The sequence below is a fragment of the Narcine bancroftii genome, chromosome 10 (assembly GCF_036971445.1).
Source record: "Narcine bancroftii isolate sNarBan1 chromosome 10, sNarBan1.hap1, whole genome shotgun sequence".
NCBI classification, from domain to species: Eukaryota; Metazoa; Chordata; class Chondrichthyes; order Torpediniformes; family Narcinidae; genus Narcine; species Narcine bancroftii.
In genome coordinates, this window is record NC_091478.1 from 55555723 (window position 1) to 55582817 (window position 27095).

At 44.7% G+C, this 27095-nt stretch overlaps 1 protein-coding gene across 1 annotated transcript; it reads right to left on the reverse strand.

Moving 5' to 3' along the window:
* Positions 1-1743: 1743 nt before the first annotated feature.
* Positions 1744-24241, reverse strand: setd6 (SET domain containing 6, protein lysine methyltransferase). Its single transcript, XM_069900960.1, has 9 exons — positions 24165-24241; positions 23165-23269; positions 20679-20823; positions 10667-10808; positions 9657-9851; positions 5675-5810; positions 2969-3149; positions 2747-2889; positions 1744-2153 (listed from the first exon to the last, which is right to left on the reverse strand). The coding sequence occupies exons 1-9, from the start codon at positions 24189-24191 to the stop codon at positions 1848-1850; spliced, it is 1380 nt and encodes a 459-aa protein (XP_069757061.1). The 5' UTR covers positions 24192-24241; the 3' UTR covers positions 1744-1847.
* Between the last annotated feature and the right edge of the window lie 2854 nt (positions 24242-27095).

Sequence of the window (27095 nt, forward strand, 5' to 3'; positions counted from 1 at the left end):
ATAAAGTCCAGTAAAACAACTCGGCCCTCCTACCAAGAACTTTGCTAGCAATGTTCCCAATGTGACCTACGGTTGATTTACTATGGTGTAACCTCTATATTCTTATTCTCCAGTTGTGCATGAAAAAATTAAAATATATACACATCCTTGCAACTTTTAGTCCCTCAGTTTTCAAAGGTTGGTGGCACCTTCACAGGTGCATGCTAGTTTGGTGGACTGCAATCAATGCTTCACATAACTGGGTGAAATCTCTTCAACCTACCAGATTACTACCAGCAAAGCAGAACAATTATGAAGAAAGAGAATGTGAGGATTTGTAAATTGGTTCTTGTAAAAGTGCTGAAGTTTATTTCACAACAGAATGATGTGCATTATTTCTGAGGGAAGGAATGTACTAAGTTACAGCAATAGAGGGAGGTAGGAAATTCTGTTCCCTCAATACAGCTACAACACTCCTTAATTTTCCACCTGCAAGCCAGCATCAGACCTTGCACTTGTGCACAACAGTTGTTTGTGCTGTTTTAATCAGCTGAGTAGTTTATCTTTGATTCTTGATGAAGAGTTCTGGCCAGAAATATTGACAATTTTTTGTTTCCCTCACAACTCTGGATGAAGAAAGATATTTATCTACCCTCATCTATACTGTTGCCTACTATTCCTTCTACTATTCCTTCAGTGTGGTGCCAACCTATAAATATATACCCAAAATCTAAACCCTCTATTTTTCTTTCATCCATGTGTCTCTTGAATGTCCCTGTTGTTCCAGTGTTCACCATCACCCCATAAAACTTATTCCTAATGCCTCCCTTAAACTTGTACAGACGTCCTCTTGTTTGCTGCACCCACCCTGGGGAAATGTGCTGGCTGACTAGATGCCTCAGAATCTTGTTCACCGACCTCCATTAAGTCACTTTTCATCCTCCTTCATTCCAAGGAGAAAAGCCCAAATATGTTTTCCAATCCAGGTAAATCTCTGCACCATCTCTAAAGCTATCCTGTATTGAATAAATATTAAATATACAGTACTTAACCATCGTCTCATCAAATTTATAGAGTTGCAAATTTACCTCATGACTCTTGAACCATTCCCCCCAACTAATGAAGCCGAGCATTCCATAGGCTTTCTTAACTCTATCAACCTGCATGACAACTTTGAGAGATTTATGGATTTGGACCCCAAGGTTCCTCTTCCACACTTAAGTATGACCTTCCCAAATGAAGCATCTCAATTTATCTGAGTTGACTGCCACCCAACTCTATTATTGCCTATATTCCAGTTACAACCTTCAACATCTCCAACCTTTGTCTGCAAACTTATTGACAATCCCTCTACTTCTTCATACAGGTCATTTATAAAAATCACCAAGAGCAGGGGTCCCAGAACAGATCCCTGTAGAACTCCACTAGTTACCGACCTCCAGAATACTTCCTGGCCCCTACTACTCTGCTTTTTACAGGCAAGCCAAGATCCCATGCCTCATGACTTTTTGAACGAGTCTCCTACTGGGGACTTTGTCATGCCTTACTAAAATCCAATTCAGATCATTTCAAACTTCTATAATTTCACTGAGTAAAGCCACATGATTAAAAAAAAGCCTATTGAAATTTTGATACTGGAGTTTTGAGATCCATTTTGGAAATTTCTTGCGCCCATGCGCAGCTGACTTTAGAAGAGTGAACTGGGTAATGTTTCTACTTGTTTTTATAACTCGAGTGCAAAACATTGGCAAAAGCACCAAGACATTTTTCCACAAAGAAAATGTATTAATTCAACCCTCATCTCCTCTCGTGTGCAGCATCCTTTTCTTGCAGGCTGGTTTCCGGTCATCATAATTAGAATGTTACCCCTATGCTGTGAGCTGCAGCAGTTGATGCAACATCATCATCTGTGCATATCGGACCTGCAGCGAGTCACGTTCCCGTTTACTGAGCTGCTGGTAATTCTCCTCGCTACCCAAAGTGGCTTCCTCTTCCTTTAGTCCTGAGCTGAATGATTTTAGTCTCATTCTCACGGTGTCGTGGAGAAGTTTCTTCCAGGCAGGTTTCAGTTTGGGTATCACAGAATTAGTGAGACAGGAAATATCGCCATCTTCTTCCTCCCAGCCATAATTGGCTTTGTATTCTTCAAACTCTTCCATCGACATATTCAGAACCTGGTTATTGTGAGTGGAAAGAACAGCATTCAATGTAGGCAGATGAAACATCACTTTACAGCCAAAAGTAAAAGCTGAATCTGGTGCATTCATGGATGAGAAGACTGAATCCTGGATGTTGGAGATAGGCCTTCCACCTAGCCCATTAACTCCATCACTACTACATTCTATAAATCCAAGAATTTGTCCAATTATGAAGATCATGAATTTGCCTTTCAAGCTATACTTTTTAAGATCATAATTCCACATTAAATAAGCTTTTCCTCATCTTGCCTCTGGTTCTTTTGCTAATGACCTTGCACTTACACTTTGGGTCAAAAGAAGAAAATGTCTGTATCCTCTGCAAAGTTTCCCTTGCACTCAACATTTCTAAACTACAGGCACCATCAATCACACCAACTGTTAAACCAGAAAATCTCCAGATGCTGGAGTTGAGTTTAACATACTGGAGAAACTGGGAAGGTCACCCAGCATCCTGTAGGAGGTAAAGGGGAAGCGATGTTTCAGATGCATAAGTCACACCAGCTTGTCATCAAACTGCACCTGCCCCAGAGAATGCCCATGTATTGCATCTAGTAGCAGCTGGTACACACCTTCAGAGTACAGTAAAGTTCCTCCTCTGTTAGGATTCCCGACTGGCCAATGACAAAAACCCCCCCTTCTCCAACAATTTCCAACTCGGTAAGGAATTCCCACTTTTCAAACAGCAACTTCCTTTCGTCCTCCGTCTGCACAGCTTAAAACAGAAAACAAATTGGTCACATCAGCAGATACCAAACATATAGCAGAGCTGGATCCTTCACTCCAAGACCAACCTTGCAAGGCAGCATCATATACCATCTGCATCTGGATATCCATGGCTTCGTGTAAATTGCTGGGGTAAGGTTCAGTGAACCCGTACATGTGCAGGAGCTGCCAGTTAGCAAGCTGACCATATGTATTGAATATCTCTTCACCTCCACTGATCTTCTTTATGGAGACCATTTTCAAATACTCCTATAAATACACAGCAAACCATTAGTCATCTTGAATTCCATAGAACACTACAGCATAAAATCAAGCCTTCTGCCATTTAGTCCATGCCAGGCCATTCTGCTTCATCCCATTGATCTGCAACCCAATTATAACCATCCATCCACATGCCCATCCAAATCTTTCTTGAATGTCAAGATTGAGCCTACATTCACCACTTCTGGCAGCTCGAACCACATCTGCGTGAAGAATGCTCCTTTAAACATATCTTTCACCCTTAACCCATGCCCTCTAGTTCTTCTCACTTAACCTCAGTGGAAAAAGCCTGCTTGCATTTACTTTATCTATACCCCTCAATTTTGTATACCTCCATCAAATCTCCCCTCATTTTCCAATGCTACAGGGAATAAAGACCTAACCTATGTATCCTCTCCTTGTAATTCAGTTCCTCAAGTCCCAGCCACATCCTTGTACATCTCTGCACTCTCAATCTGTTCTTCCCTTTCCTGTAGTTTGGTGACCAAAACTGCACAGAATACTCTAAATTTAGCCCTTACCAATGTCATCATGGCACCCCAACCCCTGTATTCACTACTGATTTATGAAGGCCAAGATCTCTCTTTACAACCCCACTTTCAGGGAATTATGTGTCTGTATTTCCAGATCCCTCTATTCTACCACACTCCTCAGTGCCTGACCATTTACAGCTGGTCTAAATCCTGCTACAAGCTTTGAAAGCCTTCCTCACCGTCCCCTACGCCTCCACCATTGTCATCTGCAAACTTGCTGATCCTATTTGTCACATCTAGATCTTTCATTGAGATGACAAACAATGGATACAGCACCTTGAGGCAAAGTAGTCAGAAAGGCAATCATCTGCTACCACTCTGGATTCTCCCGCAAAGCCAATGTTTAATCCTATTTATTACCTCATCCTGAATACCGAGCACTGAATCTTCTTGACCAACCTCCAATGCGGAACCTTGACAAAGGCCTTACTAAAGTCCATGTAGACAACATCAATGGCCTTTCCTGGTATCCTCCTCAAAAACTATAAGCTACGTCAACCTCGAGCTACCACACACAAAGCCAAGTAGATTATTTCTAATTAGTCCCTGTCTATCCAAATACTTGTACGTCTGATCTCTTAGATAACTCCCAATAATTTACCAACTACTGATGTCAGGCTCACCTGCATATAATTTCCCAGATTATTCTCAAAGCCTTTTTTAAACAACAAAACATCAGCATCCTCCAAAACCTCACCTGTGGCCATGGATGTTTTAAATACATCTGCTGGGGCCCTTGCAATTTCTACCCGCCCCCCACCCCACCTTCAAGGTCTGAGGGAATATCTTGTCAGGTCGTTATTTGCCTCAAGTAAGCAAGCTCTTTCTCTTTAATCTGTATAGGTTCCATAACCTTTTATTTGCCTCACTTCACTGTGTCCATCTCTTGAATAAATACAGATGTAAAAAATCCATTTAAGATCTCCACCATCTCCTTTGGCTTCATAACTGACCACTTGACCTTCAAGAGGACTGATTTTATCCTTTGCTATCCTTTTGCTTTTAACATCTGTAGAAGCCCTCAGGACTTTCCTTCACCTTCTCTGGCCAAGCAACTTCATGACTTTTAACCCCTCCTAGATTCCTTAAGTTATTTTGCATTTTTTAAATTCTCCAAATACCTAATTTGCTCCTTGTTGCCTCGACTTGTTACACAGCTCTTCTTAACCAGATTCCCAATATCCCTCGAAGACCAAGATTCCCTATGCCTGTTAACTTTGCCTTTAATCCTGACAGGAACATACAATCTCTATCTCTCAAAATTTAATCTTTGAAGGCCCCAACTTACCAAGCACGTCCTTGCCAGAAAACAACTTATCGCAATCCATGCTTACCAAATCAACCAGAGGATCAGAAAGATCCTTTGCCTCAATTATCTTAAAACTAATGGAATTATGATCACTGGACCCAAATGCACACTTCTGTCACCTGTCCTGCATCATTTCCTAATTGGAGATCCAGTATTACACTCTCCAGTTCTGACCTCGGGTAACTTTCCTAAACACAGTTGACAAACTAACCTATTCTTCCCCAGCCCTTTTTACAGTATGGGAGTCCCAGTGAATATGTGACGTTAAAATCACTGCTATCACACTTTGTTTCCTGAAGATTTGCTCCTCTAATTCTCGCTGATTATCAGTGAGGTCACCCCTTTGAAAATTCTCAGTTCCCCCCATATAGCCTCTGTAGATGAGCCTTCTGTTCTGTCCTGTCCAACACCACTGTGTCATTTTCCCTGACAAGCTATACCACCTCTCCCCCTTTCATCTTCTCCCCGACCCCCCCCCCCCCGCCTATCTCATCTGTAACAATGGAACCCTGAGCTGCCAGTCCTGCAACCAAGTTTCACTGATAGCCACAATGTATAATTCCACGTGCCAATCCGTGTTGTAAGCTCATCTGCCTTTCCTGCAACTCCAAACACTACTCCCACCGTGCACAACTGTATGCTACACAATCCCCATCTCTCAGCCGACTCACTGGTGTAAATTCCAAGTTAGCATTATGATTGGCCACGTGGTTCAATATGTCAGCCATAGGAACAATCAAGGGAGGGTTCGGAGTCTTGTCCTCATCATCATCATCTTCATCCTCACCCTCAACAGGTTCCTGGAAACTGTTGAAATAAAACCCAATACAAGTCCTATTAGTTCTTACTCCCTTGTGGTAAATTTGCAGTTGACACTAAAATGGATGATAAAGTGGACAATGATTTCAATGGGATCGTGATTAACTGAGTGAGAGTGGTGAGGGATGGCAGATGGAGTTTAATTCACATGGCACAAGCTGTTGCATTTTGGTCAAACAGGTCGGAACCCACAGTACATGGAAGGTCCCTGGGGAAGAGAGATTGCGGGCTGCAGACACGTGGTTTGCTGAACATGGAAACAGATAGGTAGGGTGGTGAAGTTTGCCTTCCTCAGTGAGGGCATTGCATTTCGGAGTTGGGACTGCCTAAAGAAATCTCTTGGTGCCTGCCACATTGACCACCGCCAGTGGGCTGATATCGCCTCAAACCGTGCATCTTGGCGCCTCACAGTTTGGCGGGCAGCAACCTCCTTTGAAGAAGACCGCAGAGCCCACCTCACTGACAAAAGGCAAAGGAGGAAAAACCCAACACCCAACCCCAACCAACCAATTTTCCCCTGCAGCCGCTGCAACCGTGTCTGCCTGTCCCGCATCGGACTTGTCAACCACAAACGAGCCTGCAGCTGACGTGGACTTTTACCCCCTCCATAAATCTTCGTCCGCGAAGCCAAGCCAAAGAAGAAACATCTTGATAGAATGTTGATAAAGCCACATTTGGAATACTGGGTTCAATTTCCAACAGCTTACAATATAAATGATCTCGACAAACTGAAAAGGATGTGAAAAAGATTCAGAAGGATATTACATAGGCTGAGAGAGACTGGATAGGCCAAGACTTATTTTCCCCATTCTCCCTGGAGCACTGGAGGGTGAAGAGTTACCCTGCAGAGGTACATGTGTTCCAAGACCCCCTGCAGATGCATGAAACCGCGGGAGAGTACTGAATGCTCTACAGATACGCACCACTTAATGTGCACAATATGTTCTATGAAACTGGGCGTTACGCAATGTGGACATTGTGCAAACGTCGTAATTACTGTATACAAGGTACTTAGCAAAGCTATCTGGGATACTGAACGTACGCTACATTAAACGGTTTAATTTTTTTCATTTTATGTACCTATGTACAAAAGCCTTTGTATACAAAAGACAAAATAAACGTGTTGCATGCGGGAAGATGTTGTGTACATCCAATTACGTCCGCTACGTCCCATTCTCTGATTGGGATTTCCGAACTCTATTATAACCTTATGGAATCACGGTCGTTGCCCAAACGGTCATTAAGCAGCTCAAACTATGTCAATCTGATAACCAAGACGGCACTAAGTGACGAACGGGCAGGTAGCAAATACAGCGGGAATATGCTAGACAAAGAGATGATTCATGTCCTGGGCAGGATGGCACAAGATTTCATCCCACTACTCAGGGCACGCAATTTAAAGCATGAATTATTTCTGGAATTTTTCCATTTAATATTTTCAGACTGCAGGTAACTGAAACGTGTGCGGTGCGCAGGTTCAGATGCTAGGTATCCATGGTGAAGTGGTGAACTGGATTTCACAATGGCTGAATGGGAGAAGCCTTGCTTCTCAGACTGGCGGCCGGTGACTCGTGGTGTGCCTCAGAGATCAGTGCTGGGACCATTGTTTGTCATCTATATCAATGATCTTGATGACAATGTGATAAATTGGATCAGCAAGTTTGCAGATGACACTAAGATAGGAGGTGTTGTGGACAGCGAAGAAGGTTTTCAAAGCTTCCAGAGGGATCTGGACCAGCTGAAAAAATGGGGTGAAAAATTGTAGATGGAATTTAATGCAGACTAGTGAGATGTTGCATTTTGGAAGGACAAACCAAGAAAAGACATATAGACGGTAAATGGGCACTAAGGAGTGTGGTAGAGCAGACGATCTGGGAATATATATACGTAATTCCTTGAAAGTGATGTCACAGGTGGATAGGGTTGTAAAGAGAGCTTATTGGCCTTCATAAATCAAAGTATTGAGCAAAGGAGTTGAGATGTTAATTTGTAACTTTGGTGAGGCCAAATTTGGAGTATTGTGTAGCGTTTTGGTCACCTAACCACAAGAAAGATATCAATAAGATAGAAAGAGTGCAGAGAAGATTTACTAGGATGTTGCCCAGACTTCAGGAACTGAGTTACAGGGAAAGGTTAAACAGATTAGGACTTTATTCCCTGGAACGTAAACAAATGATGGAAGATGTGATAGAGGTTTTTAAAATTATGAGGGAGATCGAGAGTAAATGTAGGTCAACTTTTTCCACTGAGGGTAAATGAGATACAAACCAGAGGGCATTGGTTAAGGGTGAAAAGGGAAAAGTTTAGGGGAAACATGACGGGGAACCTCTTCACACAGAGAGTGGTGTAGGTGTGCAGTGAGCTGCCAGCTGTACACATACATACATACATAAACACACAAATATATCTATATGAAATGAGGGCCATATACAAAGTGAATAATGTCTTTACCCAGGGTAGGAGTCCACAAGTAGACAGCATAGATTTGAAAGTTGGGAAACATTTAAAGAGGACTTGAGGGTCAACTCTTTCCAGGGGCTGATAATTATACTGAATGAAATGCTGGAGGAAGCTGTAGTGGGGGTACACTTACAAAAAGACCTATGGGCAGGTACATGGATAGGGAAGGTTTAGAGGGAAAGGGAACAAATACAGGCAAATGAACAAATGAAAGCTCAGGGAGGCTTCTTGGTTGGTATGGATGAATTGGACCCATTTCCATGACAACCAGTGTGTTCTGCAGAAAGAGGCCTTGGTCAAGGACAGGAATGCCCTGTGTACTCAATGACAACACCAAGCTGGAAATTGACCACCTTTCAGCATTGGTCCAGACACACATGAAAATGACGGCACACCTTAAGCAGTATTTCAAACTGAAGTCAGCCTGAAATCACAGATCCTAACTTTGCCTCATTGTGAAGACGTGTCTCTAAGGTGAAACATTAATCTGACCATTCCCTCAGCCACCACCCCCCCCCCCCCCCCCACCCACCCTGGACCAGCCTGACTTGCTGTGTATCTGCTGCTTTTTCTGTTCTAATCGTAGCAAAGGCACAGGTTCCAGGGGTTGGAGCTCAGCAAGGTTATGGCAGAACTGCATTCAGCTCTACAGACCTGACTTCCATAGATAATATCATCCCCCTTCAGACTGCCAACACAATTTGCATTGTGAACCAATGTGACAGACAGGGTGGTTAAACCTCCTCAGTCCCCAAACTGTGCAGTCTCTATCATCAAGCCAAGTCAGCATTTCTATCCAGTCCATAAGGGTGTCTGGTCAGGGGCAGATACTACTAACTGCTACTGTATATGCCAGTGTTCAAGATGGTCCTTGAACGTTAAAAATGTCATCCCAAAACCAGGGGTTGTCTTGTAAGCCAAGTATAAAATCTGAACTTTAACAGCTCTCTCCCGCAGGTCCATCCGCCCAGTCTGGCTGCCATCGGCTCTGTACAGGCTTTAAGTGGCCTGTTAAAGGAGCTGATGGTGGTTTATTTTAAAATATTTGAATAAAATATAAATGTTTACCAGGTAACTTGCTTTCAAAATATTGTGAATTAGTATATTAAAGGTGCTCAGCAGCATCACTCCACTGGTCAGCGGTAAGTGCCAGACTTGGGGTAGACTTATACAGCGAGTATAGCTCAAAACCTAATTTTAGGTGGAAATTCAGGGGCAATCATTTTATACAGAGTCATCTTGTACGTCAGCTTATACGGTAATTAAGTAAAAAATGTAAGTAGTCTTTTTAGATCAACAACTAACATCCAAACAACATTTTTTAGAGAGAGTTCTCTTTACTGGAACTCGGACTTAAGGAGGGGATCCCTTCACCTGTAAGCCATAACAAATGCCACCAGCTTCTTGTAAAGATCCAGAGTGTGCTTTTGGGGGTCGAAGGTGCCAGGATGAGACTTCATGAAAGGCAACACAATGCTGTTGTACTCGTCTTCGATGTTGATCAGGTCTTTCTCAACGGCCAGTGCCACCCCTGTGCCCAACAGCAGCCTGTTCCTCTCCTCCTCAGACCTGTGCAGGCAAGTAACACAAATCAAAACCCAATGCACCTTACTCTTCTCCACCAACACCCCACCATGCAAACACCACAGGTTCTCAGCTCCACACACTGATTGTCAGTGGGGTAACACGTTAACTTCATAGTTTTCCATTTTCAGCCAAAGTGCAGTTATATGTCACTTTTACCCAGATTCCAACCCCTAGTCAAAGTTCAGATTTATTGTTAGGGTACATCCATGACATCACATACAACCCTGAGATTCCTTTTCCTGCGGGTCAGACAGAACTTCTACTTGTCAGTAATTGTAAACTATACTCAAGAAGACAAAAAATGTAAACAAACTGTGCAAAACAGAAAAAATATTCAGTAATCAATAATGTGAAGAGTCCTTAAATGAGTCCCTGACTGAGTTTGTTGTTGAGGAGTCTGATGGTGGAGGGGGAGCAGCTGTTCCTGAACCCGGGGGTGCGAGTTTTGTGGCACCTACACCTCTTTCCTGATGGCAGCCCCGAGAACAGAGCGTGTGCTGGGTGGTGTGGATCTTTGATAATTGCTGCTGCTTCCTGGTTTCCATTGGAGTAACAGGGTTCCCGATACAACAGTCTTGAACAACAATGTTCCACCAGCGCTCCTTCAAGTTCCAGACCCTTGCCAAACCCCACCCTGTGATCAAGGAGATGTCAGTGCTTCCCTATAGCATCTCAAGGCCAAATGAGAGCAGAAAGGCAAATGATGGCCAGGAGCAAGAAGAAACGGTGCTAGGTGCAACTCCAAGTCAGGAGATCAGCGGTGTCCCATCCCAGCCTTCCCCACAGGAAGCCCTTACCAGAACATAGGGTGGTTCAGGGTGCTGAAGCCGGGCCAGAGCGAGAAATAAGGCCTCCAGCGGGATTCGCCGCTTGTGATCTCGAACAACATGGAAAGAAGAAGCGGTACCCAGCCCGAACGGCTTTCCAGCGCTGCCTCTTCTGTAAACAGAGCCAGAGGTTAAAGCACCAGTCTGTCCCCAGCACCACACACTGCCCCGTACATCCCCACCTTAGCAGCCCGGGAGAAGGAAACATTGGTCCTTGGTTCAGAAAAAAAATTTCCTGATCAATTACACAAGTTAAATTCACTCAATATTTCAATAATAAGACATGGAGTAAAAATAGGCCATTCAGCTCATCAAGTCTGCCCCAACATGAACTGATTCATTCTCCCACTCAGCCCCACTGCTCAGACTTCTCCCCATAACTCTTGATGCCTTGGCTAATCAAGAACCTACAATTTTTGTCCAATGACCTGGCCTCTACAACCACCTGTGGTAACAAATTCCACAAATTTACCACCCTCTGGCTGAGGAAATTCCTCCACATCTCTGTTCTAAGTTGTGCCTTTTTGTCCTAGACTCTCCCACCAAGGCGAACAACCTTTCTACATCTACCTGTCGGTGCTTTTCAACATTCAAAATGTTTCAATGAAATCCTCCCCCTCATTCTCCTAAATTCCAACAAGTACAGGCCAAGAGTTGTCAGATGATAACCCTTTCATTCCTGGAAGCACCCTTTGAGCCCTCTCCAATGACAGCACATCTTTTCTTCAAAGAGGAACCTAAAACTGCTCACAATACCCCCAAGCGGGTGGACCTTATAAAGCCTCAACAACACATCCCTGCTTAGATTCTATTCCTCTTGAAATGAAATCCAGCATCGCATGTACCTTCTTCACCACCGACTCAACCTGCAAGCTCACCTTCAGGGTATCCTGTACGAGGACTTTCAGGTTCCTTTGCATCTGGGGATTTTCAATTTTCTCCACGAATGAACACAGAACATTACAGCTCAGTTCAGACCCTTTGGTTTACAATGTTGTGCCAACCTACTCTCCAACAATCTAACCCTTCCCAACCTACACCCATAACCTGCTATTTTTTTCTTAGATCCATGTGACTATGTAAGAGTCTATTGAATGTCCCCATTATATCAGTCTCCCACCGCCCCAGCCATGGATTCCAGGTAAAAAATGCGTACCTCTGATGTCTCCCTAAACTTTTCTCCACTCACCTTAAACAGATGTGCTGTTGTCACCCCCTACATCGTCACCCATCATCCTGTGTCACTCCATAGAGAAACGTCTGAGCTCTGATATCCCAATTTAATTAATTTAAATCAGTGAGGATCTCAGACACAGGGCTATGATAGTGGTGACAGACACAGGTGGTGAAAAAGGCATACAGTACACGTGCTAATATTGAAGGGTATAATCAGATTTCAGATTTGTTGTCAGAATGCATAACCCTAAGATATTTTTTTTCCTGCAGGCAAGGCAGAATCACCATATATTGGTAGCACATGTAAACAAATAAAGAAATGTAAACAAATGTAAACAAAAAAATGTATTTGCTAGGGCTACTCAGGATCCTTTAAACTAGAATGGTTGGGGGGAGGGAACAAAATAGTACAGAGCAGTAAGGAGAAGGTTAGAATGCAAGCAAAGAAAGTTTGTAGTAAGTATTTGAATATGGATGGGCAGGTGATAGAGAAGGGAAATGCTCTGGAAGAAGATGAAGGGCAATGGCAGGAAAAGTAAATAATGTTGTTCTTAAAGATGAGGGAAAACAGGGATTAAAAATTGGGAAATCCCTGAAATTCATATATTTTAATGCCAGGAGTATTGTAAAAAAGGTGGATGAGCTGAAGGTGTGGATTGATACTTGGAAGTATGATGTGGTAGCGATTAGTGAGACATGGTTGCAGGAGGGATGTGATTGGCAACTGAATATCCCTGGGTTTCGTTGTTTTAGGTGTGACAGAGTCGGAGGGGCAAGAGGAGGTGGGGTTGCATTGCTTGTCAGGGAAAATATTACAGCGGTGCCTAGGAAGGATAGATTAGAGGGCACATCCACGGAGGCTATTTGGGTGGAACTGAGGAGTAGGAAAGGAGAGGTTACACTTGTAGGGGTGTATTATAGACCACCCGGAGGGGACCGAGACCTAGAGGAGCAAATCTGTAGGGAGATAGTAGATATTTGTGATAAGCACAGGGTTGTAATTATGGGAGATTTTAATTTTCCACATATAGATTGGGAAACACATTCTGTGAAAGGACTGGATGGGTTAGAGTTTGTGAAATGTGTGCAAGATAGTTTTTTACAACAATATGTAGAGGTGCCGACCAGAGAAGGAGCAATGTTAGATCTACTGTTGGCAAATGGGATGGGTCAAGTGACGGAGGTTAGTGTTGGAGAGCACTTCGGGTCCAGTGATCATAATGCCATCAGCTTCAATGTCATTATGGAAAGAGAGAAATCAGGGCCAAGGTTGAGGTTTTTGATTGGGGAAAAGCTAGATTTGAGGAGATGCGAAAGGACTTGCAGGGTGTGCATTGGGACAATTTGTTTTATGGGCAGGATGTAGTAGAGAGATGGAAGTCTTTTAAAGATCAGATTTTGAGAGTGCAAAAGCTTTATGTTCCTGTTAGGTTAAAAGGAGGGGCAAAAGGTTTGAGAGAGCCGTGGTTTTCAAGGAATATTGGAAACTTGGTTCGAAGAAAAAGGGAGGCGTACATTAGATATAAGAAGCATGGAGTTAAGGAGATGTTTGAAAGATACATTGAATGTAAGAGGAATCAAGAGAGGAATTAGGAAAGCTAAAAGAAGGTACGAGAAAACTATGGCAAGCAGGGTGAAAACTAATCCAAAAGAGTTCTACAAATATGTTAATGGTAAGAGGAAAGCTAGAGACAAAATTGGTCCCTTAGAAAATCAGAGTGGAAAACTGTGTGTGGAGCCTAGAGAAATGGAGGAGATATTGAACAGTTTCTTTTCTTCGGTATTCACTAAGGAGAAGGATATTGGGAGATGTGGGATAAAAATAGCAAATTGAGAAAATATGGGGAATATAGAGATTACAAAAGGTGTAGTTTTAAGGCTTTTGAAGAATATAAAGGTGGATAAGTCTCCGGGACCAGACGGGATCTTCCCCAGGACATTGAGAGAAGTGAAGGAGGAAACCGATGGTCAGAACACTTCCAATCTCTTTTCAGTACCAACCGCTCAGTCCAAGATTCCGCCCTGCTCCAGCTCCCTCAACAGCCCCTAAGGCTAGAGCTGGATGAGGTTCCCACCCTGGATGAGACATATAAGGCAATCGAACAACTGAAAAGTGGCAAAGCAGCAGGTATGGATGGAATCCCCCCAGAAGTCTGGAAGGCTGGCGGCAAAACTCTGCATGCCAAACTGCATGAGTTTTTCAAGCTTTGTTGGGACCAAGGTAAACTGCCTCAGGATCTTCGTGATGCCACCATCATCACCCTGTACAAAAACAAAGGCGAGAAATCAGACTGCTCAAACTACAGGGGAATCACGTTGCTCTCCATTGCAGGCAAAATCTTCGCTAGGATTCTACTAAATAGAATAATACCTAGTGTCGCTGAGAATATTCTCCCAGAATCACAGTGCGGCTTTCGCGCAAACAGAGGAACCACTGACATGGTCTTTGCCCTCAGACAGCTCCAAGAAAAGTGCAGAGAACAAAACAAAGGACTCTACATCACCTTTGTTGACCTCACCAAAGCCTTAGACACCGTGAGCAGGAAAGGGCTTTGGCAAATACTAGAGCGCATCGGATGTCCCCCAAAGTTCCTCAACATGATTATCCAACTGCACGAAAACCAACAAGGTCGGGTCAGATACAGCAATGAGCTCTCTGAACCCTTCTCCATTAACAATGGCGTGAAGCAAGGCTGTGTTCTCGCACCAACCCTCTTTTCAATCTTCTTCAGCATGATGCTGAACCAAGCCATGAAAGACCCCAACAATGAAGACGCTGTTTACATCCGGTACCGCACGGATGGCAGTCTCTTCAATCTGAGGCGCCTGCAAGCTCACACCAAGACACAAGAGAAACTTGTCCGTGAACTACTCTTTGCAGATGATGCCGCTTTAGTTGCCCATTCAGAGCCAGCTCTTCAGCGCTTGACGTCCTGCTTTGCGGAAACTGCCAAAATGTTTGGCCTGGAAGTCAGCCTGAAGAAAACTGAGGTCCTCCATCAGCCAGCTCCCCACCATGACTACCAGCCCCCCCACATCTCCATCGGGCACACAAAACTCAAAACGGTCAACCAGTTTACCTATCTCGGCTGCACCATTTCATCAGATGCAAGGATCGACAATGAGATAGACAACAGACTCGCCAAGGCAAATAGCGCCTTTGGAAGACTACACAAAAGAGTCTGGAAAAACAACCAACTGAAAAACCTCACAAAGATAAGCGTATACAGAGCCGTTGTCATACCCACACTCCTGTTCGGCTCCGAATCATGGGTCCTCTACCGGCACCACCTACGGCTCCTAGAACGCTTCCACCAGCGTTGTCTCCGCTCCATCCTCAACATCCATTGGAGCGCTCACACCCCTAACGTCGAGGTACTCGAGATGGCAGAGGTCGACAGCATCGAGTCCACGCTGCTGAAGATCCAGCTGCGCTGGATGGGTCACGTCTCCAGAATGGAGGACCATCGCCTTCCCAAGATCGTATTATATGGCGAGCTCTCCACTGGCCACCGTGACAGAGGTGCACCAAAGAAAAGGTACAAGGACTGCCTAAAGAAATCTCTTGGTGCCTGCCACATTGACCACCGCCAGTGGGCTGATAACGCCTCAAACCGTGCATCTTGGCGCCTCACAGTTTGGCGGGCAGCAGCCTCCTTTGAAGAAGACCGCAGAGCCCACCTCACTGACAAAAGGCAAAGGAGGAAAAACCCAACACCCAACCCCAACCAACCAATTTTCCCTTGCAACCGCTGCAATCGTGTCTGCCTGTCCCGCATCGGACTGGTCAGCCACAAACGAGCCTGCAGCTGACGTGGACTTTTTTACCCCCTCCATAAATCTTCGTCCGCGAAGCCAAGCCAAAGAAAAAGAAGGAGTGCCGGAGGATTGGCGCATTGCGCATGTGGTTCCGTTATTTAAAAAGGGTTCAAGGAGGAAGCCTGGCAACTATCGGCCTGTAAGTTTGACGTCTGTGGTAGGTAAATTAATGGAGAAAATTCTTAGAGATAGTACTTATAAACATCTGGATAGACAGGGTCTGATCAGGAGCACTCAACATGGATTTGTGGGAGGAAGGTCATGTTTGACCAATCTGATTGAATTTTTTGAAGAGGTGACTAGGAATGTGGATGAGGGTAGCGCAGTGGATGTTGTCTATATGGACTTCAGTAAGGCCTTCGATAAGGTACCACATGGAAGGTTAGTTAGGAAGGTGCAGTCTTTAGGTATAAATTTTAAGATAATCAAATGGATTGAACATTGGCTGAAAGGGAGAGGCCAGAGAGTGGTAGTGGATAATTGTCTGTCAGGTTGGAGGCCGGTGACCAGTGGTGTGCCTCAAGGATCTGTATTGGGCCCATTGTTGTTCGTTATATACATTAATGATCTAGATGATGGGGTGGTGAATTGGATTAGTAAATATGCAGACGATACTAAGATAGGTGGAATAGTGGATAATGAAGAAGGTTTTCAAGGATTGCAGAGGCATTTGGGCTGCTTAGAAAAGTGGGCTGAAAAATGGCAGATGGAATTTAATGCTGATAAGTGTGAGGTGCTTCATTTTGGTAAGAAGAATCAGAATAGGACATATGTGGTAAATGGGAGAGCATTGAGGAATACAGAAGAGCAGAAAGATTTAGGAGTAACGGTACATTGTTCCCTGAAGGTAGAAACTCACGTGAATAGGGTGGTGAAGAAGGCTTTTAGTATGCTGGCCTTTATCAATCATTGCATGGAATATAGGAGTTGGGAGGTGATGTTGAGATTGTATAAGACGTTGGTGCGGCCTAATTTGGAGTTCTGTGTGCAGTTCTGGTCGCCTAATTATAGGAAGGATATAAACAGAGTGGAGAGAGTGCAGAGAAGGTTTACCAGAATGTTGCCTGGGTTTAAGCATCTGGAGTATGGGGAGAGATTGGACAGATTGGGTCTTTATTCTTTGGAGCGTAGAAGGTTGAGAGGGGATTTGATAGAAGTATTTAAGATTTTGAAAGGGATAGACAGAATGGATGTGGATAGACTATTTCCGTTAAGAGGAGGAAAGATTAAAACAAGAGGACATGAGTTAAGAATTAAGGGGCAGAGGTTTAGAGGTAACATGAGGGGGAACTTCTTTACTCAGAGAGTGGTAGCTGTGTGGAATCATCTTCCGGGAGAAATAGTGGCGGCAGAGTCAATTGTATTATTTAAGAAAAGGTTGGACAGGTATATGGATGAGAAGAAGATGGAGGGTTATGGGCATTGTGCAGGGAGGTGGGACTAGAAAGGGGTGTTTGGTTCGGTGCGGACTAGAAGGGCCTAATGACTTGTTTCCGTGCTGTAATTGTTATGTTATGTTAAACTAACTGTCCAATACAGAAAAAAATGCTAAAGTAAGAGTCCTTAAATGAGTCCCTGACTGAGTATGTTATTGGGTCTGATGGTGGAGGGGTAGCAGCTGTTCCTGAACCTGGGGGTGCAAGTCTTGTGGTACCAATACCTCTTTCCTGATGGCAGCAGCAAGAACAGAGCATTTGCTGGGTGGTGTGGATCCTTGATGATGGGTGCTGCTCTCCACAGCAGCGTTCCTTGATTTGGTGGGGGGGGTTTGTCTGTGATGCCCTGGGCTGTGTCCACTATCTTTTGGATGGCTTCAGAGGTATTGGTGTCCCCGTACCAGACCGTGATGCCAGGTATGATTTGGGGAGCCATGTTATAATAGTATAAATCATCGGAGGCTGGGCCATATGTCGAGTAGTTTTTAATTCTGGTTGCCAGACCATAGAAATGTGACTAAGCTTAGCGAGGGTTAAGAAATTCAATGTTGTCTGGACTCAAGGGCTTCAGTTATTAGAACAGTGTGGACTGTTTTCCCCTATTAAGAGGAGCAAAAGGATAACAAGAGGCAAAATTAGTCCTTTGAAGATCAGAGTGATTTGTTCTGTATGAAGCCAAAAGGGTCAGAAGAAAGGATTTTTTTGCATCTGTATTTACTCAGGAGACGCACACAGAAGCTACAAAATAGAGGCAAACAAACAGTGAGGTCACAGAACCTACATAAAATAAAGAGGAGGAGGTGTTGAATGTCCTGACCTTGATGGATGCTGGTACTGACAATGCAGGAGCCCTGACAAAGATATTTAAACTGTCCTTAGCCACAGGCAAAGTGTTGGAAGATTATAGAATAGCTAATGTTATTTCATTGTTTAAAAAAGGCTCCAAGAATAATCTAAAATTATAGGCAGTGAGACTGACATCAGTAGTGGGCAAGTTATTAGAAGGCAAGAGATGGGATATGCAAGTATTTTGATAGACAGGGAACATGACTTTGTATGTGGTAGGTCATATTTAACTGAGCTTTTTGAGAAGTTTACCAGAAATATTAATGAAGGAAAGGCCATTGATGTTGTCTACATGGACTTTAATAAGGCATTTGATGATGTCCCGTATGGGAGGTTGGTCAAGAAGATTTAATTGCTCTGAGAATACAGCAATGGTACATAGAAATGAATAAATGTATTCCATTGGAAAAAATAACATATAATTTAAGAAATAACATCACAGTATTCGAACAAATTTGGGAACCATACATGGAACACAACAGAGAAGTTCTACCGCGGACCTCCACCGCCTAAAATGACAGAATGAGAAGAAGACGAAATGAACTGACCCAGTGTGTAAAAGTAGATGACACAATTTTCTTGTTTATTTTCATTGTGTGATGACCTTGTTTAATGGGTTTAATGTATCATACATGTTGAACGTTGAGTGGGTGGGGGGGGGGTGAAGGAGGGAGAGAAGGTGGGGGGGAAAGGGGAGAAAATGACACTGTGTATATTCAAGACGGAAATGTTTATGTGTATTTTGGTCAATATAGTTCATAGTGTGAAAAATTTTTAAAAATTTTAAAAAAGATTCAATTGCGCACCGTTCATAGTGAGGTAGTGAATTAATTATAGTCATTGGCTTTGCGGGTGAAGTCAGTGTTAGTGGAGGGTTGCTTCTCAGACTGGGGCCTGTGACTAGTGGTGTGCCTCAGGGATCGGTGCTGGGACCTTTGTTGTTTGTTGTGTCTATATCAACAATCTAGATGACAACATGGTAAACTGGATCAGGAAGTTTACAGATGACACAGAGGTTGGGGATCTAATGGACTTCGAAGAAGGTTTTCAAAGCTTGCAGAGGGATCTTGACCAGCTAGGAAAATGGCAGATGGAATTTAATGCAGAGCAGTGTGAGGTGTTGCACTATGGGAGGACAAACCGAGGTATTCCAGTGAATACAGTCCCAGGCAGTTCATACACGGTAAACGGTAGGGCACTGAGGAGTGTGGTAGAACAAAGGAATACAGATACACAGTTCCATGAAAGTAGCATCACGAGTTGATAGGGTCGTAAAGAGAGCTTTTGGCACACTGGAGTAAAACATGGAAGTCTGCAGACAAATTTCATCTGAGATGTCTGCCTTCTTCCAAAAATGTGGCCTCCCCTCCATCACCATTCACTCAGCCCTTACCCGCATCTCCTCCATTTCCTGCTCATCTGCCTGGTCCCCTCTACCCACCAGAAGCAAAAATAGGATTCCCCTTGTCCTCACCTCGCATCCAACACATTATCCTCTGAAATTTCTGTCACCTATAAAATGATCCCACCACCAAACAGATTCCCCTCTCTGCCTTCCGTAGAGACCGCCTCCTCCATGATCCCTTTGCCCACTCATCCCTTCCCATCAATCACCCCCTTGGCACTTTCCCCTGCAGCCGCAGAAAGTGCCGAGGGAGAAAGCTGCTCCAATAGGGACGTCCAAGACTCTTGGACAGACACATGGAAGTAAAATAGAGGGCTATTGGTGTGAGGGGGGAGGGCATAGAGCATTACAGCAAAGAAACAGGCCCTTTGATCCTTCTAGTCTGAGCTGAACTATTATTCTACCTAGTTTAACTAAATTGCACCCTGACCATACCTATCCCATCCATGTGCATGACCAAATTCTTCTTAAATGTTAAAACTGAGTCCATTCACCACTTCAGCTGGCAGCTCATTCCACACTCCCACCACTCTCTGTGTGAAAATGTTCCCCTTCATGTTTCCCCCTAAACTTTTCCACTTTCATCCTTAACCCATGTCCTCATTTTTATTTCACCTCCCCTCAGGAAAAAACTGGTCTACATTTACTCTGTCTATCCCCCTCATAATTCTAAATACCTCCATCAAATCTTCCCTCATTCTTCTACATTCCAGGGAATAAAGACCTAACCTGTTTAACCTTTCCCTGTAACCCAGTTCCTGAAATCCGGGCAACATCCTGGTAAATCTTCTCTGTACTCTTTCTATCTTTCCTGAAGTCAGGTGACCAAAACTGCACACAATACTCCAAATTTGGCCTCTTCAATGTCTTAAGACAGCTTTACCGTATTCAAATTTACCAGATTGTTGTGGAGCAGGTTTAGTTACCTGCACTATACAATAGTGTTCTAAATTTCTACTCATATTTAATCATTGTTAAATGATTGGAGCTTTCTGGACACATCACATTTGGAAAGCTGTCCAAGCCCTTGACGGTGTAGAGACCTACTTGAGTAAAATGTGGGAACCAGAGTCCTATCACGTAGAGAGAAACTGGGAGAACAGTGGGATTTAAAAGGCATTCCAAGATCTTTTACTTTAGCTAAGGCACAGAGATGACTGCAGGAGCGATAATTTATCAAAGATGGAAGATGCAAGTTGTCAGACTTCCTCATCTCTCCCGCAGTTCAACATGACACGAAGCAGTGTCTTTAAACCAGCCCCATGCCTGAGAACACTGGGACTAATTCTGGCAGACGTACCTTTCTTGAGCAGCTCGTGGATGGTCGTAGTGTGCTGACTGAGAATTGCTGATCTAGGAATGGAAAACAACAACTCCCCCTCTTCAATGTCGCCCTTTGCCACTAACCCATAATCTGCCACCGTGCCTTCCTTACTCACGTACACCTGCGGGGGTGAGGGAACACAAGACAGGTCGAATGCAAACCACAGTAACTTTAAAATTTGTGTGTAGAAATGACTTGGTATCAAAGATCACGGTTTTAAAACACTTGGCAAAAGATCAGAGGAAAATTAGGGGATTTTTTTCCCCCATTACACAATATGAAACAGTGATACAATCATATTCCAAGGGAATTTTCAATAGGCACATGGTGATGGAAAATATTTGTTTGGACATATCAAGAGTGGGGTATGCGACCAAATCCAATAAATCTTTCAAGGAACCAGGCTAACTGTGCCAAATGACCTTTGCAATGTCAGAGGAAACAACGTGGTGAAGAGTAAATGAGAACAGGAGTTCCCCACCCTTGACCCCTCTCTTTCCTATCCTTCTGTCTCCTTTCCTCAGCTTCTCACCCTTTCCCTTCCCTCTCCTCCCCCTTTCACTTATCTTCTATCTCCCACCTGTATCCTGCTGTGACCTCTTACCTGTTGGCCTGTGCTCCTCTGCCTACCCTTTCCTTCCTACCTCTTATCCCGTCTCCCCCATCTTTTAATAGTGGCAAAGAGCCCAGGCCCTTTACTTTCTATGGATGCTGCGTAACCTGCTGAGTTTCTCAATATGTTTGTGTGCTATAATTTTTAATATTTAGCAACAAAAGCCAAACTAAACTATATCCGACCTTGATGTCTTTTTAACCTATAGCTCTGCTACCATAAAGTCTATTTCCAACTCTTTCACAATACTTGGCTGATAAGAACTGGAAGTTTGTTTGACTTTATATTCTTCCCATAATGAGGCCACCAGAACTGAATACAAGTCGAGAACCCTTTATCCAAAATTCATGGGACCAGAAGAGTTTCAGATTTGGGATTTTTTTCAGATTCTGGAATAATGTGTTAAGGGTAACTAATCAGCACAGTAACTTTGGCAGAATCCCTGTATCAGCTGTTAAACAACAACAACAACAAACATCAGCAGGCTTTCAGTCCCCACCTACGATGCTGTGCTTTGATCAAAAGGTTACAAAACACTGTATTTTATTTTTTCAATGCGATTATGTTACTGGTCACGTTACACTCAAACATGGCATTTTAGGGGTGGAGATGAATTTCAGATTTCACATGAAAATAATGTTTTGTACTTACTTACTAAACAAAAACTCTGGTTACAAAAGACAATAAATGCATCCACATTCCGCTGGACGGCTTGTTTTAAATGTTTCTTCCAGAGTCATCACAGTGAGTGACGCACGTAGGTCTGGCGGTGACGATGGTTGGTCACAAACTGCTGCCACAGAATATCAGAGCACCATGTGGGCAAGTGGGGCCACTTGTGGCGTCACGTCGGCACTCAAAACGTTTTGGATTTTGGAACATTTCGGATAAGGGGTATGCGACCTGTTCGATGCTTAATAGTAGTCTATCCAGAGTTTTATAGAGCTGCAACATTACCTTGCGGCTCTTAAACCATGTCTAACGAAGGCTAATGCACCATATGCCTTCTTAACCTATATGGACATCTGAAGGGATCTATGGACATGGACCCCAAGACCCCTTTATCCCTTTCCTTCAATCCACACTGTTATGAATCTTGCCATTAACTATGTACTCCGCCTTCAATTCCAACTTCCCAAAGTTCATCACTTCGCATTAATCCAGATTGAACCCCACCTGCCACTTCTCTGCCCAACCTATCTATACCTTGTTACAAACTTCTACACTATTCAAAACACCTTCCACCTTTGAATCATCTGCAAACCTAGTGACCCACCCCACCATTTCAGCATGCATTTATTTTAAAAAAAAAATCACATTTATAGAAGAACGTCTAAGTGAATCTCTTCTGCCCTCTCCCTCTTGCAACCACATCCTTCCTGACACGCGACAATCAGATCTTGATGCCACGGACATGCTGTAAGTGCATGTAGAGAATTGTCTGGTCCAGTCAGTGAAGACAGAAATATAGTCCAATTGTATCACTGCTCATTTCCGTAATAAAGTATATATTTGAGTGGGGAATGGCTGTACAAAATGCTGCTGTCCCAGGAACTTGGTAGAAATTATCCCACCAATCCTAACAATGTTAGGATTAAAACTGGAACTTCCCCTGTTGCTGAAGTAGCCACATTTTCATTGGGGTATCTTTCTTACCGCATATGCAACTAAATAGGGTAATCCTGAAAATTAATTTTTTGGGGGGTGGTGGGCATTGACGAAAACCACCATTTTAGTTGAATATTCTGGGGTCGTCCTTTAGAGTCATCTATACAATGCCATGTACAGTATTTATACTTTGTTGAGAAATTTACAGAGCAAGAACAATTATCAATGTCCTTTCTCTCACCTTTGGGTTGAGATGCAGCCCTGATTGCTTGCACCAGTTCAGGAACTGGCTGAGGGCTACCTCAATGCCTTGGTCCAGATTCCTGGGCCTCTCTGCAGACTCCACCTACAGCACAAAAGAAGCATCAAAGAAGAGATCAGATGACACATGAAGCTTCGGTTGGCTCCTGTAGGCTCTACCCCAGCCCTAAAATCTCAGGAGGAACTCAGCCGCTTTCGCAGCATCCACAGGAGATAAATATATTACTGAGGTTTCAGGGTCAGGCCTCACCTCACCCCTAGTCACATCTTCCCCCCCCCCCCCCCACCCACAGGTTAAAGCTCCACCCTCCCTGCATCTACCGGTCACCCCTCCCCGGAGGTCAACCCCAGTAATCCTCTTTCCTTCCCTCAACCCTTCCCCGTCAACTCCTCCCCCCCCCCCAGGTCACCCTCTCACTCCCATTTATGCCCGAAAACTCCACTCTTCTTTGCTCTATGTGCTGTCTAACCTGCCCCGTTGCCCCTTCCCTGATACATTTTCCACTCCCGCTTCCCCACTCCCCTTCCATCTACTTCCCGTGCATCCCTTCTGTGTTCCGCGCTCTCCCTATCTACCACCTCTCCTTCCATCTATCCCTCCCCTTCCATCTCCCTTTCCAACTACCCCTTCCCTTGCATCTACCCTCCTCCCCATCTACCCTCCTCCCCATCTACCCTCCTCCCCATCTACCCTCCTCCCCATCTACCCTCCTCCCCATCTACCCTTCTCCCATCTACCCTTCTCCCATCTACCATCTACCACCTCTCGTCTACCCCCTCCCCTGCCATCTCCTTTTCCAGCTACCCCTTCCCTTGCATCTACCCTCTCCCATCTACCTCCTCCCCTTCTCCTTCCATCTACCCCCTCCCCTTCTCCTTCCATCTACCCCCTCCCCTTCTCCTTCCATCCACCCCCTCCCCTTCCATCCATCTCACCCTTCCTCCCCGGGGGGTAGGAGGGGGGCGGAAACAAGTTTCACCTTCGGCCGCTTGGCTCGGGACGCCATTTTGTTACTCCCGCCCGGTTCCGGCCGATTACTTCCGGTGCAAGGGGGAAATGCACGCCTCTTGAAGGAACAGGCCACCCAGCCTGCAAATACTCCACACCATGGCCGAAGGATTAGTGCTCATTGTGGGGCAGAGGCAGGGCCCTGCTTGGCTAGTGCAGCGGGCCTCAGACCTAGAAGTGTGGAATGGGAGGGTGTTAGACGGTCAGCAGGGTTGGCCGAATGCCCTGTTTCTTTGCTTTATGACTCTGTTAGACATTCAGAATTCAGTTCCAGATAGGGAAGGGTCGGCTTGATCACTGCTGTATGGAGACTGTGGATGGCAATGGTTGGACGGAATCGTTGGCCACACAAAGGAGTTGGTCATGCCCCATTGGCAAAAGAGGAGCAGGAATCGAGGACTGCAATTGCTTGACCAACATTAGCTGCTTTCAGGTGGCCAGAATACCTGACAGGAAAGCCGCCTTTTCTTCCCCAATGCGGTTGTCGGTTGGCCACCTGAAAGTGTCATCTGATCTCTTCTTTGATGCTTCCTTTGTGCTGTAGGTGGAGTCTGCAGAGAGGCCCAGGAATCTGGACCAAGGCATTGAGGAAGCCCTCCTCCTGTAGGTATAATCTCCGGCTCTGAGAATTCCCCCATTGCACCTGAAAGCAGCACCAGGCAAAGCGGCCCAACCCGCTGACTGACAGTCCCCCGGCGCGGAACTACGGGGTGGAGCGGCCGGCGCATGACTACAGGGCTGGGGTTGCCGTTCCAGCCCTGTTGTCCCACGCTGGCCGTCCCAGCCCCGTAGTCTCGCACCGGCTGCCCAGCCCTGTCGTCCCCCACTGGACGCTCCAACCCCACAGTCCCACACTGAGGGGCTGTCAGGCAGCGGGGAGGCAAAGCTGTCAGATGACTGCCCCTGCCCGGACTCAGGAGCCGTTGTTTGCTCTGTGGCACCTCTCACCGACTTCAGCGCTGCCACCTGAACATCCCTTCGCAGACACCTGCAGCCGCATTCTCCAGGCAATTCCACCTGAAAGTGTCTATTGAATGGTGTGGCAGGCTCAAGAGGGAAGAATGGCCTTCTACTCCAATGTTCTGTGTCTTGTATGTCTGTGGTGATCCTGCACATTTCCCACAAGTCATTGGTTCAAGTTTTGTTTGGGCACGCAGTAACCAAGATAGGTCATACTCAGTGAATGGTCAGGCACTGAGGAATGCAGTAGAACAGGGATCTTGGAATACAGATACATAATTCCCTGAAAGTGGCGTCACAGGTAGACAGGGTTGTAAAGAGAGTCCAAACTTCTGGTTCCAAGTTATTTCAATCCCATTCTCACACTGACCCTGAGCCTTCCCCACTGCCACCCAACCTGTAAAGACAACACGTCTTGGCCAAGTGCACACTGGAAAAACAGTAATTTTATATTTATTGTCAGACTACATACAAGGCGTCACATACAACCCTGAGATTCTTTTTCCTACGGATGAGGCAGAATTACCACTTACTGGCAGTGCAAGAAAAAGCAGCTGTTCCTGAATCTGGTGGAGCGAATCTTGTGGCACCTGTACCTCATTTCTGATGGAAGCACTGAGAACAGAGCACGTGCTGGGTGGTGTGGATCCTTGATGATTGCTGCAGCTCTCCACATCAGCATTCCCTGCAGATATTCTCAATGGTGGAGAGGGTTTGCCTGTGATGTTCTGGGCTGTGTCAGGGCTTTACGCTCAGGGGTATTGGTGTTCCTGTACCAGACCATGATGCAGCTGGTCAGGCATCATCAGTGGTAGGCAAATAACTTTTCTCTCTAACATCCTCATGGTCTCTCCCTCTAAATGTCTCTGTACCTCTCGCACCTTTTGTACTAAATACCATCACCTCTAGACCCCTCCCCCAGCTTCATTCTCCCTTTATATACATGATTCACCTTTATATTTTTATTTTAGCCTTCATGAATGGCCCCTACCCAAAACATTGACTGACCATTTCTACCCACAGATACTGCCTGACCTGCTGAATGCCTTCAGCATTTCCCTGTCTGCTCAAGGTTCCAACATCCATGACTTCTGTGTTTTTCACTTATCCCATCTTGTTTGGCTTCTCTAGACAACTGTGAACACTGAATGTAGGACACCAGAATGGAGGGAAGTGCAGGTGAATCAATTTCATCTGGAGATACTACTTAGGACCCAGGATGGAGGGAAGGGAAGAGGTTCCATGGGAACATGGTTGATTGGTGGAAATGGAAGAGTGGAATGCTGAAAGGAGAGTTGTAATGTCTCTGAGGGCAGCATGATTACCGTAGCAATGCATGATTACCGTAGCAATGTAATTCAATTACAGCACCAGCAACCTGGGATTGAATCTCATACGGTCAGTCAGGAGCTTGTACATTCTCCCTGTGTCTGCATGGGTTTCTTCTCACCTTTTAAAACATACGGGAATTGTAAGTTAATTGGATGTAATTGGGTGGCATGGGCTCATGGGCTGGAAGGGTCTATCTTTGTTTGTATGTCTAATTTTTTTAATTAAAATTTGAAGGTGGCAGGAATTGCAAAGAATTGTCCGTTAATTATAATTGTTAAATTGAAGGGGAGGTCTGAAGAACTCAGTCTTTGTGCACTTTCTTGGAGGGGTTGGGGGTTGAAAGTAGAAGTGAGGGAAATGGCTTTGTTCAGGAATAAGTAAGGCATCGCAGAGGAGTTCAACAAGAAAAGGTTCTGGGGTCGAGTGCATTACTCAAAAGTTCCGGACAAACTCTGCAGGTCACACGACATTCCATCGGAAGGAAAGGGTGACCAATGTTTCAGGCCTGGACCTTTCGTCATTGTATAAATTGTATTGCTATACCAAGGCCACCTGCAAATTGAAGGAACACTTGGCATTCTCCTATTCCCATTAACCTTCTCCCAGTCTT

Coding starts and splice junctions, on each gene's coding strand:
- setd6 (XM_069900960.1), bottom strand. CDS start 24,191: ATGGCGTCCCGAGCCAAGCGGCCGAAG. Junction 2,890..2,968: donor ATATGATGCTGCCTTGCAAG/GTTGGTCTTGGA, acceptor TTCTGTTTTAAG/CTGTGCAGACGGAGGACGAA. Junction 2,154..2,746: donor AACTTTACTGTACTCTGAAG/GTGTGTACCAGC, acceptor CACAATAACCAG/GTTCTGAATATGTCGATGGA.